Source organism: Delphinus delphis, chromosome 20 (assembly GCF_949987515.2).
Source record: "Delphinus delphis chromosome 20, mDelDel1.2, whole genome shotgun sequence".
NCBI lineage: Eukaryota > Metazoa > Chordata > Mammalia > Artiodactyla > Delphinidae > Delphinus > Delphinus delphis.
Window position 1 is genome coordinate 6553752 of NC_082702.1, and position 12848 is coordinate 6566599.

Here is a 12848-nt window from a genome sequence, read left to right on the forward strand (position 1 = left end):
ACTGAGTGGGAGAGCGAGCGCTCTGGGCTCTGAGGGGGAGGCTCGTCAGGGCTGCTGCGAGCATACACACGTGGAGTGGGTGAGGCAGCTCCTCGGAGCGGGGATGACTGGTTCTGGAGCTTGGGCTCAGGTCACCAGGTGGCTGGTGGGGCACGTGGGTCTCATGATTCCTTTTCCACCCGCCCCACCCCGCCCCTCCCCCACCCTCCCCGCCAGTGATTACATCATCAAGGAGAAGACAGTTCTGCTGCAGAAGAAGGACAGTGAGGGGTTTGGGTTCGTGCTCCGGGGGGCCAAGGGTGAGTGGCGGCCGGGGAGGGGACGGGGGAAGGGCTCTCTGACCCAGGGGGGAAGACAGGGAAAGGGACCCCAGCCTGCCCACCACCCCACCCCAGGGTGCTGGTCCCACAGCTACGGTGAGGCCTCCGTGACTTGGGTCTGAGCCCCATCCCCTGCTCGGCCTCTCCACCCCCTCCCCTCCGACCCCGCCGGCTCCTCCCCATCTGCAGCGCAGACCCCCATCGAGGAGTTCACCCCCACCCCGGCCTTCCCGGCGCTGCAGTATCTGGAGTCGGTGGACGAGGGTGGCGTGGCATGGCGAGCTGGACTGCGAATGGGAGACTTCCTCATTGAGGTGAGTCCCGGCCCCCAACCCCAAAGGCCTCTCCAAAGACCCTACCCCTGGCCCACCTTCCACAGACACCGCGCTCTCCTCTGGGCCCCTAGCAACAAATCCTCAGACCCCCTCGTGATCTATGCCAGGATGCGGCTGCCCAAGTCCAGATTCTCCTTTGGCACCAAAGCTTCCCAAACCCCGCCCCCCCCCCCCCCCCCCCCGCAGCCAGCCTCTGCTTCTTCAGTGACTCCATCTGAAAGCCTTTCTGAAGTATCTCAGATGACAGAGCTGTTCCCCGCCCCCCCCCAGGGCACAGGCTTGCACACATACACACACACACACACAATGGTGGAGGGCAAGGAGGGAGAGAGAGGCAAATAGGGTGGGCCCAGCCCCTTCCCCAACCCTGAGGCCAGGAGAGTTACAGGAACAGAGTGTTGGGGGCTTGCAAGGCAGAGGAGGGTCAAGGGGAGAGAAGGGTGACCGACAGTGCCACATACAGGGCAAGGCAGGAGGAGGCCGCTTCGGTGGGGACCCTGAAGTGGAAAGCATCCCTCCCCTCACCTATTGGGTGTGCTCTGGGGGGTGTCTGTGCCACAGGTGAACGGGCAGAATGTGGTGAAGGTCGGCCACCGGCAGGTGGTGAACATGATCCGCCAGGGGGGCAACACGCTGATGGTCAAGGTGGTGATGGTCACCAGGCACCCGGACATGGATGAGGCTGTGCATAGGAAAGGTGCTCCTCCCCCACTCGTGTGGCCAGGCCCGGGCCCCCCACTGCTACTAGACTTCAATCCTCAGGGAGCCCTAATGGCCCAAGGGTCCCCACCACCACCAGCAGCGTTCCCTCCCCCAGGGCTGCTGGTTCAGGACCTCTGGAGAGGAACTGAGTGAGGGCTCAACATGCATATGCGGAGGGCATCTCTTCTCCGAGCTCTGGGAGCGCCAGAGCTCCGCGGTGGTGCACGGGCAGGGGGGAAGGTCACGGGCTTTCCTTCCAGGGTGCTGATGCCTGATCCCGCTCGTTTTTCCAGCACCGCCGCAGGCTAAGCGGCTCCCGCCTCCAACCATCTCCCTGCGGTCCAAGTCTATGACCTCAGAGCTGGAGGAGCTGGGTGAGCTTGCGGGGCTGCTGGGGCCCAGGTGCTGCGGACGGAAAGGGGCAGAGGGAGGCTGGACCGTCCCTTGAGTTTGTTAGTGTTGTTAGTGACCAGGGGTCCTCGTCCTGGTCCTGTCCCCCCGTCCATGGGTCAGACTGTCTCTGGCCTGCGTGTGCGTCGCTGGGAAAGGGCGTCTGAGAGCCGACTGTCCTTCGTCCTCTTACATCTGTTTCTGTGTCGGGGTCTCTCTGCGTCCGTACGTTCCTCTCTGCGGGTCCCTGTTTCCTTTCTAGCCCCTCTCGCTCTGTTCCACCTGAACCCCACCGCCATTCTCCATCTCTCCCTCCACCAGCTCCCCTCACTCCCACTAACAGAAAGGAAGGCGAGCCCCTCCCTCCAGACGGGGCTGTTTCCCCTGCCGGGGGCGGATCAGGCAGCTAGCCGACCGCCCTCACCCCAGGGCCCTGAGGGAGGCGGGCGTTCCAGAAAGGGGGCCCCTCGCCTCCCCCTGAAGTCCTAACTCTTCGCTCCTCTACTGCCTCTCCCCCGGGCTAGTCTCGCCCTGGAAGAAGAAGAGTGGTGAGTGGGCACAGGACTGGCGGGAGGGCCCCCGACCCTATATCCCGCCGGCGGGCTCGCCCCTCCCCCATCCCGGCCCCTCACTGCCCCACTCGCGCTTGCGCACGCCCGCTGGCCACGCCCGCTGGCCACGCCCGCTGGCCGAGCCCGCTCCGCCCCGCCCTCCGGGGGCGCCCCTGGGCTTCATCCGCGTCCTTTGCCCACAGAGTACGAGCAGCAAGTTGCGCCGGTGCCCAGCGTGGAGAAAAAGCGGACCGTGTATCAGATGGCTCTCAGTAAGATGGCCCCGCTCCCTGGGCTGCCCAGGGCCCGACCCCGCACCGCCTGGGGTGCCGCAGCCGCTCCACCCCTCTCCAGGCCCGCGCCCCTTCAGCCACCCCCGCACTGATCACCTTCACGCCTCAGCTTGGCCCCAGCCATCATGAGGCTGAGTTCCCACCCCTGCTTTGAGCCTCTCCGCACTACCTTCTGCCTCCCTTCCATCCTCCCTCTCACGATGGCCGCCCTCACCCCTTCCCATCGCTGGGTCCTGCCTGCGGGGCTGGAGACTGTGTCTCCGAGCAGGGCCGTCGGGCCACCGGGAGGGAGACACGGGTGCCCTTTTCTGGTTCACACAAGACACTGAATGGGCTCCCGGCAGCTCTGTCTCTGCGCCAGGCCAAAGCAAACTTCGTTTCTCTGGCTCTCCGTCCCTCTTCCGCCTCCCCCTAGACAAACTGGATGAAATTTTGGCGGCCGCTCAGCAGACCATCAGTGCAAGTGAGAGTCCTGGGCCTGGTGGCCTCGCGTCCCTGGGCAAACACCGACCGAAGGGCTTCTTTGCCACTGAGGTAGGCAGCCTCGTCTGGGGAACCGGGCCCCTGGGGGGAAGGAAGCTTGAGGGTTGCACAGGGCAACTTGGAGCCTTTACCTCTCTCCTTGCAAATCCTTCCTGACTCCCCCGTGTTAAATGCCCGTCCTACGGGGCACCGCGCTTCCTGGGGTTCCCTCCTTTCTCCCCACTCTGGGCGTCCCCTTTCCTCTCGGCCCATCCTCTTCCTCCTTGTTGTTCCCCCAGATCCCATCTCTCTCACCTCCCTCCACTCTCCATCCTCTCCTGCCCAGCTCTTTCTGTTCATCTCCATCCCACCTCAGGGGTCTCAGGGAAGGTAAAACGGTGTCATGGATGGCGCTCCCTGGCCCAGGCACAGCGCATAATAATAGGTGCTCAACAAGTGGTAGTTATTAAAATATTAATTATCATCTCTGTCTGCGCTCTGCCTGCTAACCTATAGTGGGTGTTGATCACATTTCTGACACTACGATTTTACGTGGCTCATCTCATTCATTCCTTGGAATCATCCTGGGAGGTACACTCGGTTGTGATACAGAAGGGAAACTGAGGCTCAGAGAGGGAGCCGGGATTTCAACCCCAGGCAGTCAGGCAACTGGATCCGTGATCCAGCCACGGCCCTGGCTCTTCGGGTGGGGACCTGCTGGTCCCTTCCTGGCTGCCCTCCTCACTGAACTGGGCCCCTTCGTGGGGACACATCCCCCACCAGCCCTGCCAGAGCTTTCCCCCCTCCCCCCTCCAGAGGCCACACGGGGCCCTACCTCTGTCTCCGCACTTCCTTCTTCTCTGCCCAGGCCCTGCCCTCTGACCCCACCCTCTGACTCCCTCTTTTTACAGGCCACACCCACCACTGGTGACCAAGGGACCACTGACTCTAAAACTGGGTGCTTTGACTCTTGCGGGACCATGGACCCCTGTGGCAGGCTGGCATAGTCCTCATAATAATGCTTATAAATGCATAAAATAAAACATAATTCGTAAGGGTCAAGAACAGCACCTAACCCCGGGGAGTGACAGTGGAAGGGTGTGCCCGCCCGAGCGCCGTGCAAGCCCGAGCCCGGAGTTCAGCTCTCGTGAGTGGATGAAGTTAGGTTACAAGCCCCTTGACCCAAAAATAAAATTTTAAAAAATACGTAAGATAACAGAAGAAGCCAGTTACGCCGAAATACAGTTAGCAAAATATTTTTTGAAAGCAAAATTTGCGATCTAGTAATGTCGGTGCCTTTTCTTCACCGTGGTAGCCAGAAGGATCTGGTGCTGGATGTTGACTACTCTAATTTCGAAGTCCTAAGAAGCACAAACACTATTTAGAGAAATCTGCAGCCTCTGCAATGAAGAATACAGAAATACCTGTGATTTCTGTCGGGGATACAGTCACAGGTTTTGCTTAGACTGACGTGGGCTGTTGCCCACATCCTTAATTGAGAAAATGTTGTGTTTTAGCTGGAGAATAATGAAAATAAAGACGTAGGGTTTTCTCCCCACCCAAGTAAGCGCGCAGGGCCCCCCGAAATCCATCCATAGATGGATGGACCACCTATTCTAGAAGGCCTAGTACTTATTTATTTATTTATTTATTTATTGGCTGCCTATTCTAGAAGGCCTAGTACTTATTTATTTATTTATTTATTTATTGGCTGCCTGGGGTCTTCGTTGCTGCACGCAGGCTTTCTTTGGTTCCGTCGAGCGGGGGCTACTCTTCGTTGCGGTGCGCGGGCTTCTCATTGCGGTGGCTTCTCTTGTTGCGGAGCACGGGCTCTAGGCGCGCGGGCTTCAGTAGTTGTGGCTCGCGGGCTCAGTAGCCGTGGCTTGCGGGCTCTAGAGCACAGGCTCGGTAGTTGTGGCGCACGGGCTTAGTTGCTCCGCGGCGTGTGAGATCTTCCCGGACCAGGGCTCAAGCCCGCGTCCCCTGCATTGGCAGGGGGATTCTTAACCACTGCGCCACCAGGGAAGCCCCCTAGTACTTTTACAAGAGCCAGAAATGCAGGTGGCAAATTTTGTATCAAGACTACTAGAATTTCTCCCAGATTTAGAGGCAGAGGGTGCTTGGCCACTTCTCAGGGCTCGGCAGAGGGCCCTGCATGCAGGAGCCATCACTTCACACCCATCCTTGGCTTTGCGAGGAATTTGACATCTCTGGGCCTATTAGGTGGGCCTAATAGGTGGGCCTATCTTCCGTGCCCACCTCCCCCCAGGGTCGGTGTAAGGATTAAATGTCCATCGGTAAGGGGGAGGGATAAATTCAGAGTTTGGGATTAACAGATACACACTACTGTATATAAAATAGATAAACAACAAGGACCTACTGTATAGCACAGGGAACTATATTCAATATCTTGTAATGACCTATGATATAAAAGAACCAGAAAAACTGAATAACTGAATCACTTTGCTGTACACCTTAATCTAACGCAACATTGTAAATCAACTATACTCCGATATATGTATATAAAAAAAAGTCCTGTCCCCCAAAAAAAAAAAGTACATGGGCAGTAGAGCTAGGCAAACCTGCCTCCAAAGCCTGACCGCCTCTAACTTACTATGTCGCTCGGCCCACGCCTTTAATTTTTCTGTGCCTCAGTTTCCTGTTCTGTAACATAGGGGTAAAGCCAATCTTTCTGGTTCTTAGGAGGACTGAATGAGATCAGCTTCTAGTACAGAGGCTCTCAAGGAATGGTGAGCCTCCCCATGCCATAAAATAACAAACGGGAGACCCTACTGTGACCCCCGCCTGCGCCCCAGAGACCCCACAACAACATTCCAGGCTCGGTACGGAGTCTCTAGTAACAGATTAAGGCCAGTCCTGTTTTCATTTATTCAGCAAATGCATGGAGTACCCACCAAGTGCCAGGTTGCCAGGGTGCCAGCCCCTCCCTGCATGAACCTCCATTACAGGACAGACAAGATCCTGGCTCCAAAGATACCCCCAGGTGGGCCCAGACACTGGCCAATAGTATAACCAGCTGCCAGCCTGCCCCCATCTCCTAGAAATGAAACACCTGAGGTCTTCATGGGGCCTCCCTTTCCTCTGGATCCTGGAGGCCAGTGGTCATCTCCCCTTTTCTTCTCCCTCCTGGGGTCTGTCCCTGGGCCTCCCCCAAGCCCTCCCTCTCATGTTGAGGGCTCTCTCTTCCCCCATCTCTGCCCTCACCTCCCACCAGCCACCCTGATCTCTCTCAACCCCTGAGTCAACACAGGGACCCCTCTGTGACCTTCCTGCATCTCCGTGCCTCTCTCAGTGGGTGGTCTTGTTCTCATCTGGGTCTCCATCTCCCATCTGTTTCGGCTTCTCTCCCCTCTTCACTCTCCCACTTGGACTCCGCTGCACCTAAACCAGGGGGGCAAGCGGGCAGTGTGGAAGCCCAATGTGGCCCCCCAGGCTCCTTTTAACGGACCTGCACCACAGTGGACAGGGCAAAAGATTGTGCAAGACGCCACTGTTTAAAAACTTAAGGATGGAGAGATTTCAACCCTCCCTGAAAAACACACCTCTGCGTAAAACCTAAGGGGGGCTGGGAGGACCCTCTGCACCAACAGTGAGGGTGCAGACCCCGGGCAGATCCGTTGTAGGTCAAGGCCCCTCTTGGGCTCTGTCTCCTCCTAGGGCTCTGCAGTTCACCTGTCTGTCCTCCCCTCTGCGTGGCTTTGCTTTTCTTGGCTACTGTCCGTTACCTGGTGACTGACCGCCCGGGGGGGGGGGTCCCCTGATCCCCACCTCCCACATCTTGGTCTGGGTGGTCTGGGCTCTGGTTTCAGCCATTCTCTGGACTCAGTTTCTCCCTCTGGTTATTTTTACCATATCATCTTGGTCGCATCCTCTGCCTCTTCCCCTCCCGGGGCATGTCTGGACCTCCTAGGGTAGCTCTGGCCCTCTCCATGGCAGAATCTCTCAGGACTGCCTTTTTCTCCCTGCCTTGCTGGGTCCCTCTTTCTCCCCATGGCTGTCTCATGTCCCCTCCTGTCTCTCCCCTACACCTCTGGAGCCCCATCTCTGCCTCTGTCTCCCCACCTCTGTCTTTGTCTTGCTCTGTCTCTCCATGTGCCTCCCCCTCCGATATCTTCCCCCTCACCCCGTCCGGGCGCTGCCTCCCGAACGCGAATTTCCCAGCCCATCTTCAGCCTCTAGCCTGTGCACGGCACCAGGGCGCACTCTGCCATGGAGGCACCAGACCCACAGCGACCCACGAGGTGGCACAGGAAGAGGGCGGGACCTCTGGTCAACTCGCTGGGGAGGAGTCTGCCCGGCAGTTGGTGACGTCACACGCACCTGGCAGACTCTGATTGGCTGCCCCCTCTGCGCAGGAGAGACCGCTCCCCGTTTGTTGAGGGAGGTCAGCCTGTCTCACCTTGAGTCCGTCCACCCCTCAGGCAGTCACTCCTAGCCTCCTCAGACGCCATTATGGCTCCTCTGTCAGTCAGACATCTCCTCTGCCACTATGATCCCTCTTGTGCCAAGCTAACCCATTATTTGATCCCTCTTTTCCACTTAGAAGGTCTTCTGCCAGTGTGCCAATATGACGCCTCTCCCTTGAGTCTGGACCCTCTTCAGCTAGGGGAACCCTTCCTCTATCACTCTAACCCTTCCCCCGTTATTCTGTCCCCTCCCCATCACTCTGACCCCTCCCCTGTCACTGTGATCCTTCCCCATCACTCTCTCAAAGGAACAGGACTAGGGTTACGTCATCAGGGTGCTCCCCCCATTTTGTCAAGGTGTCCTTCATTCTACAAATATTTATTGAGCAACTACTATGTGCTGGACCTGCTGCTCGGCCCTGGGAGTATAGGAGGGAACCAGCCAAACAAAGTTACCTCCCTTAGAGAATTGACACTGGCGGGGGAGTGGGGGTATTTTGCGGAACTGGGTTCTGCTGTATATAAGAGAAACCCCCAGATAACAGTGGCTTGAACGAACAAATGCTTATATCTCTGTCGTCTTGAACAAGTCTGGAGTAGGGAGTCTGAGGCGGGTGTGGCAGCCTCCATGGTCTTGAAGACCTAGAATTCTTCTCACCCTAGCCACAAAGTCACCTCGTAGTCCAAGAGGCTGCTGGAGCTCCAACTGTTGCACCAGCATTCCAGGTAGCAGGAACAAGGAAGAGTGAAAAGGCAGAAGTAGAAAGGAGGGCACATTGTTGCTTCTTGGGTTACCTCTGATGAGACTTCCCAGAAGTAACACACAACACTTCCACTTATGCATCTGGGCCGGCTTTAGTCCTATGACCACACCTAGCCACAAGGGAGGCTGGGAAATGTAGTCTCTCAATAGGTGCCAAATAAGATGGGGGTTTTCTTACCAAAGAAGAAGAGTAGGATGGGTATTGGGTAGGCTACATGCCCAGGGAGACAGACAATAAACAAGTAAGCAAGTAATTATAATAACTCTAACCTAGGGTAGGTGGAGGAAATTACGATGCAGAGTAATAGGAGGAAGGCTTTCCAGGGAGGAGACATCTGAAACTACCAGATCCCACCCAGTGTCACCCTGCTGTCTGATGTCATCTCCCACCCCTCAGCCCTTGGCTCACCCACTCCAGACACACTGGCTTCCTAACTATTCCTTGAACACAGCAGGCTCACTCCCACCTCAGGACCTTTGCACTTGCTGCTCCTTCTGCCTGCAATACTCTTCCCCGGGATACATCCCTGGCTGCTTCCCTCAGGAGTTTGCTCAGGTTGTACCCTCTCAGCGGGGTCTTCTTGACTGCCTGATTTTAAATTACAGTCTCCCTCCCTTCTGTCGCTTACCTCCATCTGACCCACGTCGTATTTTACTAATTTATTTTGTTTATGGTCTGCCTGTCCTTCACGTGGGCAGGGACTTTTGTCTGTTCTGTTTACGGCTGCATCTGCGGCATCTAGAACAGCCCCTGGCATGAATCAGGTGCTCCATAAATATCTGTGGAATGAATGAATGATGCAAACACAGAAATAGTCCCAGTCCAAGGTGCGGGCAGTGAGAGGGGTAGCACAGGTGCATTCTATGAAGGTCTAGAGCATCACTGTCCGCTAGAGCGCTCTGTGAGGATGGAGATGTTCTCCCTCTGCACTGTCCAATATGGCAGCCACCAGCCATGAGTGACAACTGAACACTTGAAATGTGGCCAGTGTGATGGAGGAAGGGAGTTTTCAACTTCAGCTTATTTAAATTTATTCAAATTAATTGAAATGTACATCTGAATGGCTAGTGGCCACTGGATTAGGAAGTGCAGGGCTAGAGGAAGGGGGTGGCCAGGCCAGGGTGGGGGCCAGGATGAGAAGCAGTTTTCCCTTAGCAGAGAGTGGGGAAGGGATTTTCCAGGCAGAGGGAACAGCAGATGCTGAGGCTCTGACCTGAGAAACAGCACAGGGAATTCAGAGAACTGGGAGTGGTTAGAGCAGGGGGACAGGAGGGGGCGTGGTGGGGAGGTGAGGGCACTTAGGGTCACACCCCAAAAGTGGGGACCCCATCCAAAGAGGCCTTCCTTTCTATGAACTTCTGGTCTCAAAGACGGAGAAGGAAGACACGTGGGGCCACCTGGCAGAAGCAGGGGAGTCAGGGCCCGAGAGTGCCTGACATTGGCTTGTTCATTTGACACAAGCTTATAGAACATCAGGCCTGTTTGGGGACTGGGGACCTAGCAGTGAACCAGACTGATAAAGTCACTGCCCTCAGGAAGGTTGCATTATGACTTCTGTGGGCCTTTGGCACTTCTTGCCCCTCCTTCCTAAAAAAAAAAAAAAAAGTTAAAAGTCAAAGTTTTATGACTGAATTATAATTATTTTTCCCTCCTATTTGAAAAGAAATTAAAACATTTCCCCTAAAAGTATCGTGGGCCCTTGACCCTGTACCCACGGTGCCTGGGATAATGTCTGGTGTCTTCAGGGAGCTGATGTTCTCGCTAGGAAGACAGACAGACAGTAAGCAAGAAGTGAGAGAAGTGTTATGAAGAAAACAGGACAGGGAAATGCAGTAGGCAGTGACTGGGAGGGGTATTTGAGCAGAGGACATAAAGATGGAAAGGAATCGGTGATGACCGGGAGGAAACCATTGCAGAGAGAAGATCCAGGACTTGTAAGTGTCCTAAAGCAGGGATGAACCTTGCGGCACTGCAGGAGCAAGAAAAGGTGGGTGTGGTGGGACCAGAGTGGGAGATATAGGCAAGGGCTAGATCATACACGGTGTCTTAAATCACCGTGATTCTTAATCTAAAATCAGAGCCTGAGATAAGGATGCTTGAGACAATGATTTCCTAAGGGGGAACCTGTAAGGGCATGGGGGAGACAGGATGGGCTGCAGAGAAAGTCAGCAACCCTGGTCCCCACTGGAGTTTGCCTTCAGCCTGGTCCCTTGGGGAGCTCGGGAGTGTGAACTGCAGGATGGAGATGATCCCTCCTTAGACCTTCCTGTCAGTTGGCTGCAGGCTGCTCCCAGAAGTGGGGGCATGTAACAGCTTGGGCACGTCAACGCCTTTGGAGGGGGAATGATTCTTCAGAGCAAGGGGCAGCCAAGTGTTGCAGGCAGGTGACACAGTGGCTGGGGATGGGCACAGCATCCTGGCTGAGGAGATCTGGGTGGGCACAGGCAGTGTCTACCCCAGGGGGCTTTGAAGACCAGACTTGGGAACTCGGATCCCTTCCTAACTGATGTGAGATGCTAGTGTAGGATTTTAAGCAGGGCAGTAACATGATCAGAATTTCTTTTAGAAAGATCCCTCTGACTCTTGCGTGGAAAGCAGACCAGGAATGGGTGGCAGGACAAGGGGGGCAGCCAGGAGACAAGGAAGAGGCTACTGCCGTCATCTAGGCAGGCAGTGGTGGTAACATGGACCTGGGCAGTGACAGCAGGGGTGGAGAAAAGTGCCCAGATTAGTGATCGGCTTGGGAAGCAGAGCAGACAGGCTCAGTTGATAATCTGACGTTTTCCCCCTCTTTCTCCCTGCTGCCGCTGTCAGGACTCAGAAACCTTTCCCTACCCCAGAATTCCCTTCCCTCTCCTTCACACCCCTCTCCCTTCCTGCAGAGGCTGGGGAAGGAATGGAGGATGGCTGTGTGGGGAATCCATGGATTTTCATGCCCTGACTGATGTTTCTCTGCTCTCTTTTCTCTCTCCTCCTCTGACTGCCAACCCAAAGTCGAGCTTTGATCCCCACCACCGCTCCCAGCCAAGTTATGAACGTCCTTCTTACCTGCCTCCAGGACCTGGGCTTATGCTCCGGCAAAAGTCTATTGGTATGTCACCTGCAAGGGTGGGTGTAAGGGATGCCAATGGGGAAAGGGGAGGCTGGGAGGGTGACAGTTTACGGGGAAAACAAGGGAGCCTGGGAATGTTCTTTTCTCCTTCCATATGTGACCATCAAGTTGGGCGAAGAGCTCAGGCTTTGTTGCTGGGCAAACCTGGGTTTGAATCCTGGCTCTTGTCCATCCTGGCTGTGTGACCCAGGGCAGGCAGCTTCACTTCTCTGGGCCTAGGGCTCTGCATCTAGAAAATGGGGACATCATTGCCCCTGCCTGGATGCAGTTAAGTCAAAACCACCACAGACCCTGGTTCATTCTCTCTTATGCCAGAGTCCATTCATTCATTCATTCATTCTACAAATGTTTAGTGAGCACTACCATATGCCAGGCTAAACTGCTGGGGATTTGTCAGGGAACAAAACAGACTAAAGGGTCCTGCCCGCATGGAGCTTACCTTCTAGCTGGGGAAGACAGACAACAGCTTATAAGGATAAGAAATAAGAAAATGATATAGTATGTTAGCTGTGTTAAGTGCTATGGAAAAAAATAGAAAAACAGGAGAATGAGTTGAGATGTCAGGAGTGCTGGGGGGCAGGTGTGAGCTGAAACTTGGAGATGAAGTGGGGAGCCATGGGACTATCTGGAAGTAAGGCATTCCACACAGCAGGAACAGCCAGTGCAAAGGTCCTGAGGTAGGTAGGACCGAGCTGCCATTTGCTAAGAGAGCAGCTTGGGAAGATCGTGGGGAGGAGATCGGGAGCTCAATTTGGGGCCTGCTTAGTTTGAGATGCCAGTGAGACATCCAAGTGGATGCAGCATTTGGATATAGAAGCCCGGAGCTCAGGGGCAAGGATTGGGTCCGAGACAAGCATGGGAGTCTTCAGCAGGGAAGCAGTGAACGAAGCCATGACACTGGTTGAGATAGTCAACGGAGAGCAAGTAGTCAGAGGGAAAAGGGAATCAAGGACTGAGCCCTGGCCGTCGATAAGGGGGCAAAAGATTCCACTCCTCCAGTTCCCTCCAAGTTGTTTTGCTGTTTGGATCTAGCTTTTCCCCAGCTTCAGTGTCCACAGTCCACCAGTGTGTGTCATTTGCCTAGTATCAGTTACCTATACATCTGCCTGACGTTGCTTACCTATGAACTGGCTCCCTCTTTTAAATATTAGCCTCACCCTAAGCAGTGCTATCTGTGAAATCACAGATCTGATGTGCTAATTACATTTCTTTTCTGCACGTACATGAAAAGAAATCTGTAAGTATGCCCAGAAACACGGTATCTCTTCCTGGTTCAAGCCATTTTTGCTCATCCCAAGCGACCGCCCGCATATACCTTGCCTTTGGGCGAATTAGAAAAGGCGCCCCCTCCTGGCCCTGGAAGGAAGTTAAGCTGAATTCCGCCCGCCCCCCCCCGCCCCGGCACACACCACACCTCTCTTGCTCCCTCTGCCGTTTGCTGTTGTGCAGTGCACAACCTGTATTACTGTATCAAACGGATTTGCATTTATCA

At 55.3% G+C, this 12848-nt stretch overlaps 1 protein-coding gene across 5 annotated transcripts in view; it reads left to right on the forward strand.

Annotated features, from left to right (window-relative positions):
• The window catches only part of SHANK1 (SH3 and multiple ankyrin repeat domains 1), a 47373-nt gene that overhangs the window by 27120 nt on the left and 7405 nt on the right, over nt 1-12848 (forward strand). For 4 of the 5 annotated variants that reach the window (XR_009517574.1, XM_059999701.1, XM_059999703.1 and 1 more), the window contains 8 exons: nt 217-299; nt 510-634; nt 1217-1352; nt 1651-1731; nt 2272-2295; nt 2502-2570; nt 3007-3125; nt 11239-11335. Coding sequence is in view for 4 of the 5 variants with exons in the window: in XM_059999701.1 (XP_059855684.1) it covers nt 217-299; nt 510-634; nt 1217-1352; nt 1651-1731; nt 2272-2295; nt 2502-2570; nt 3007-3125; nt 11239-11335 (734 nt within the window). In the remaining variant the exon portion in view is untranslated. The remainder of the gene's footprint in view (nt 1-216; nt 300-509; nt 635-1216; nt 1353-1650; nt 1732-2271; nt 2296-2501; nt 2571-3006; nt 3126-11238; nt 11336-12848) is intronic. The other variant, XM_059999702.1, reaches the window with a different exon arrangement.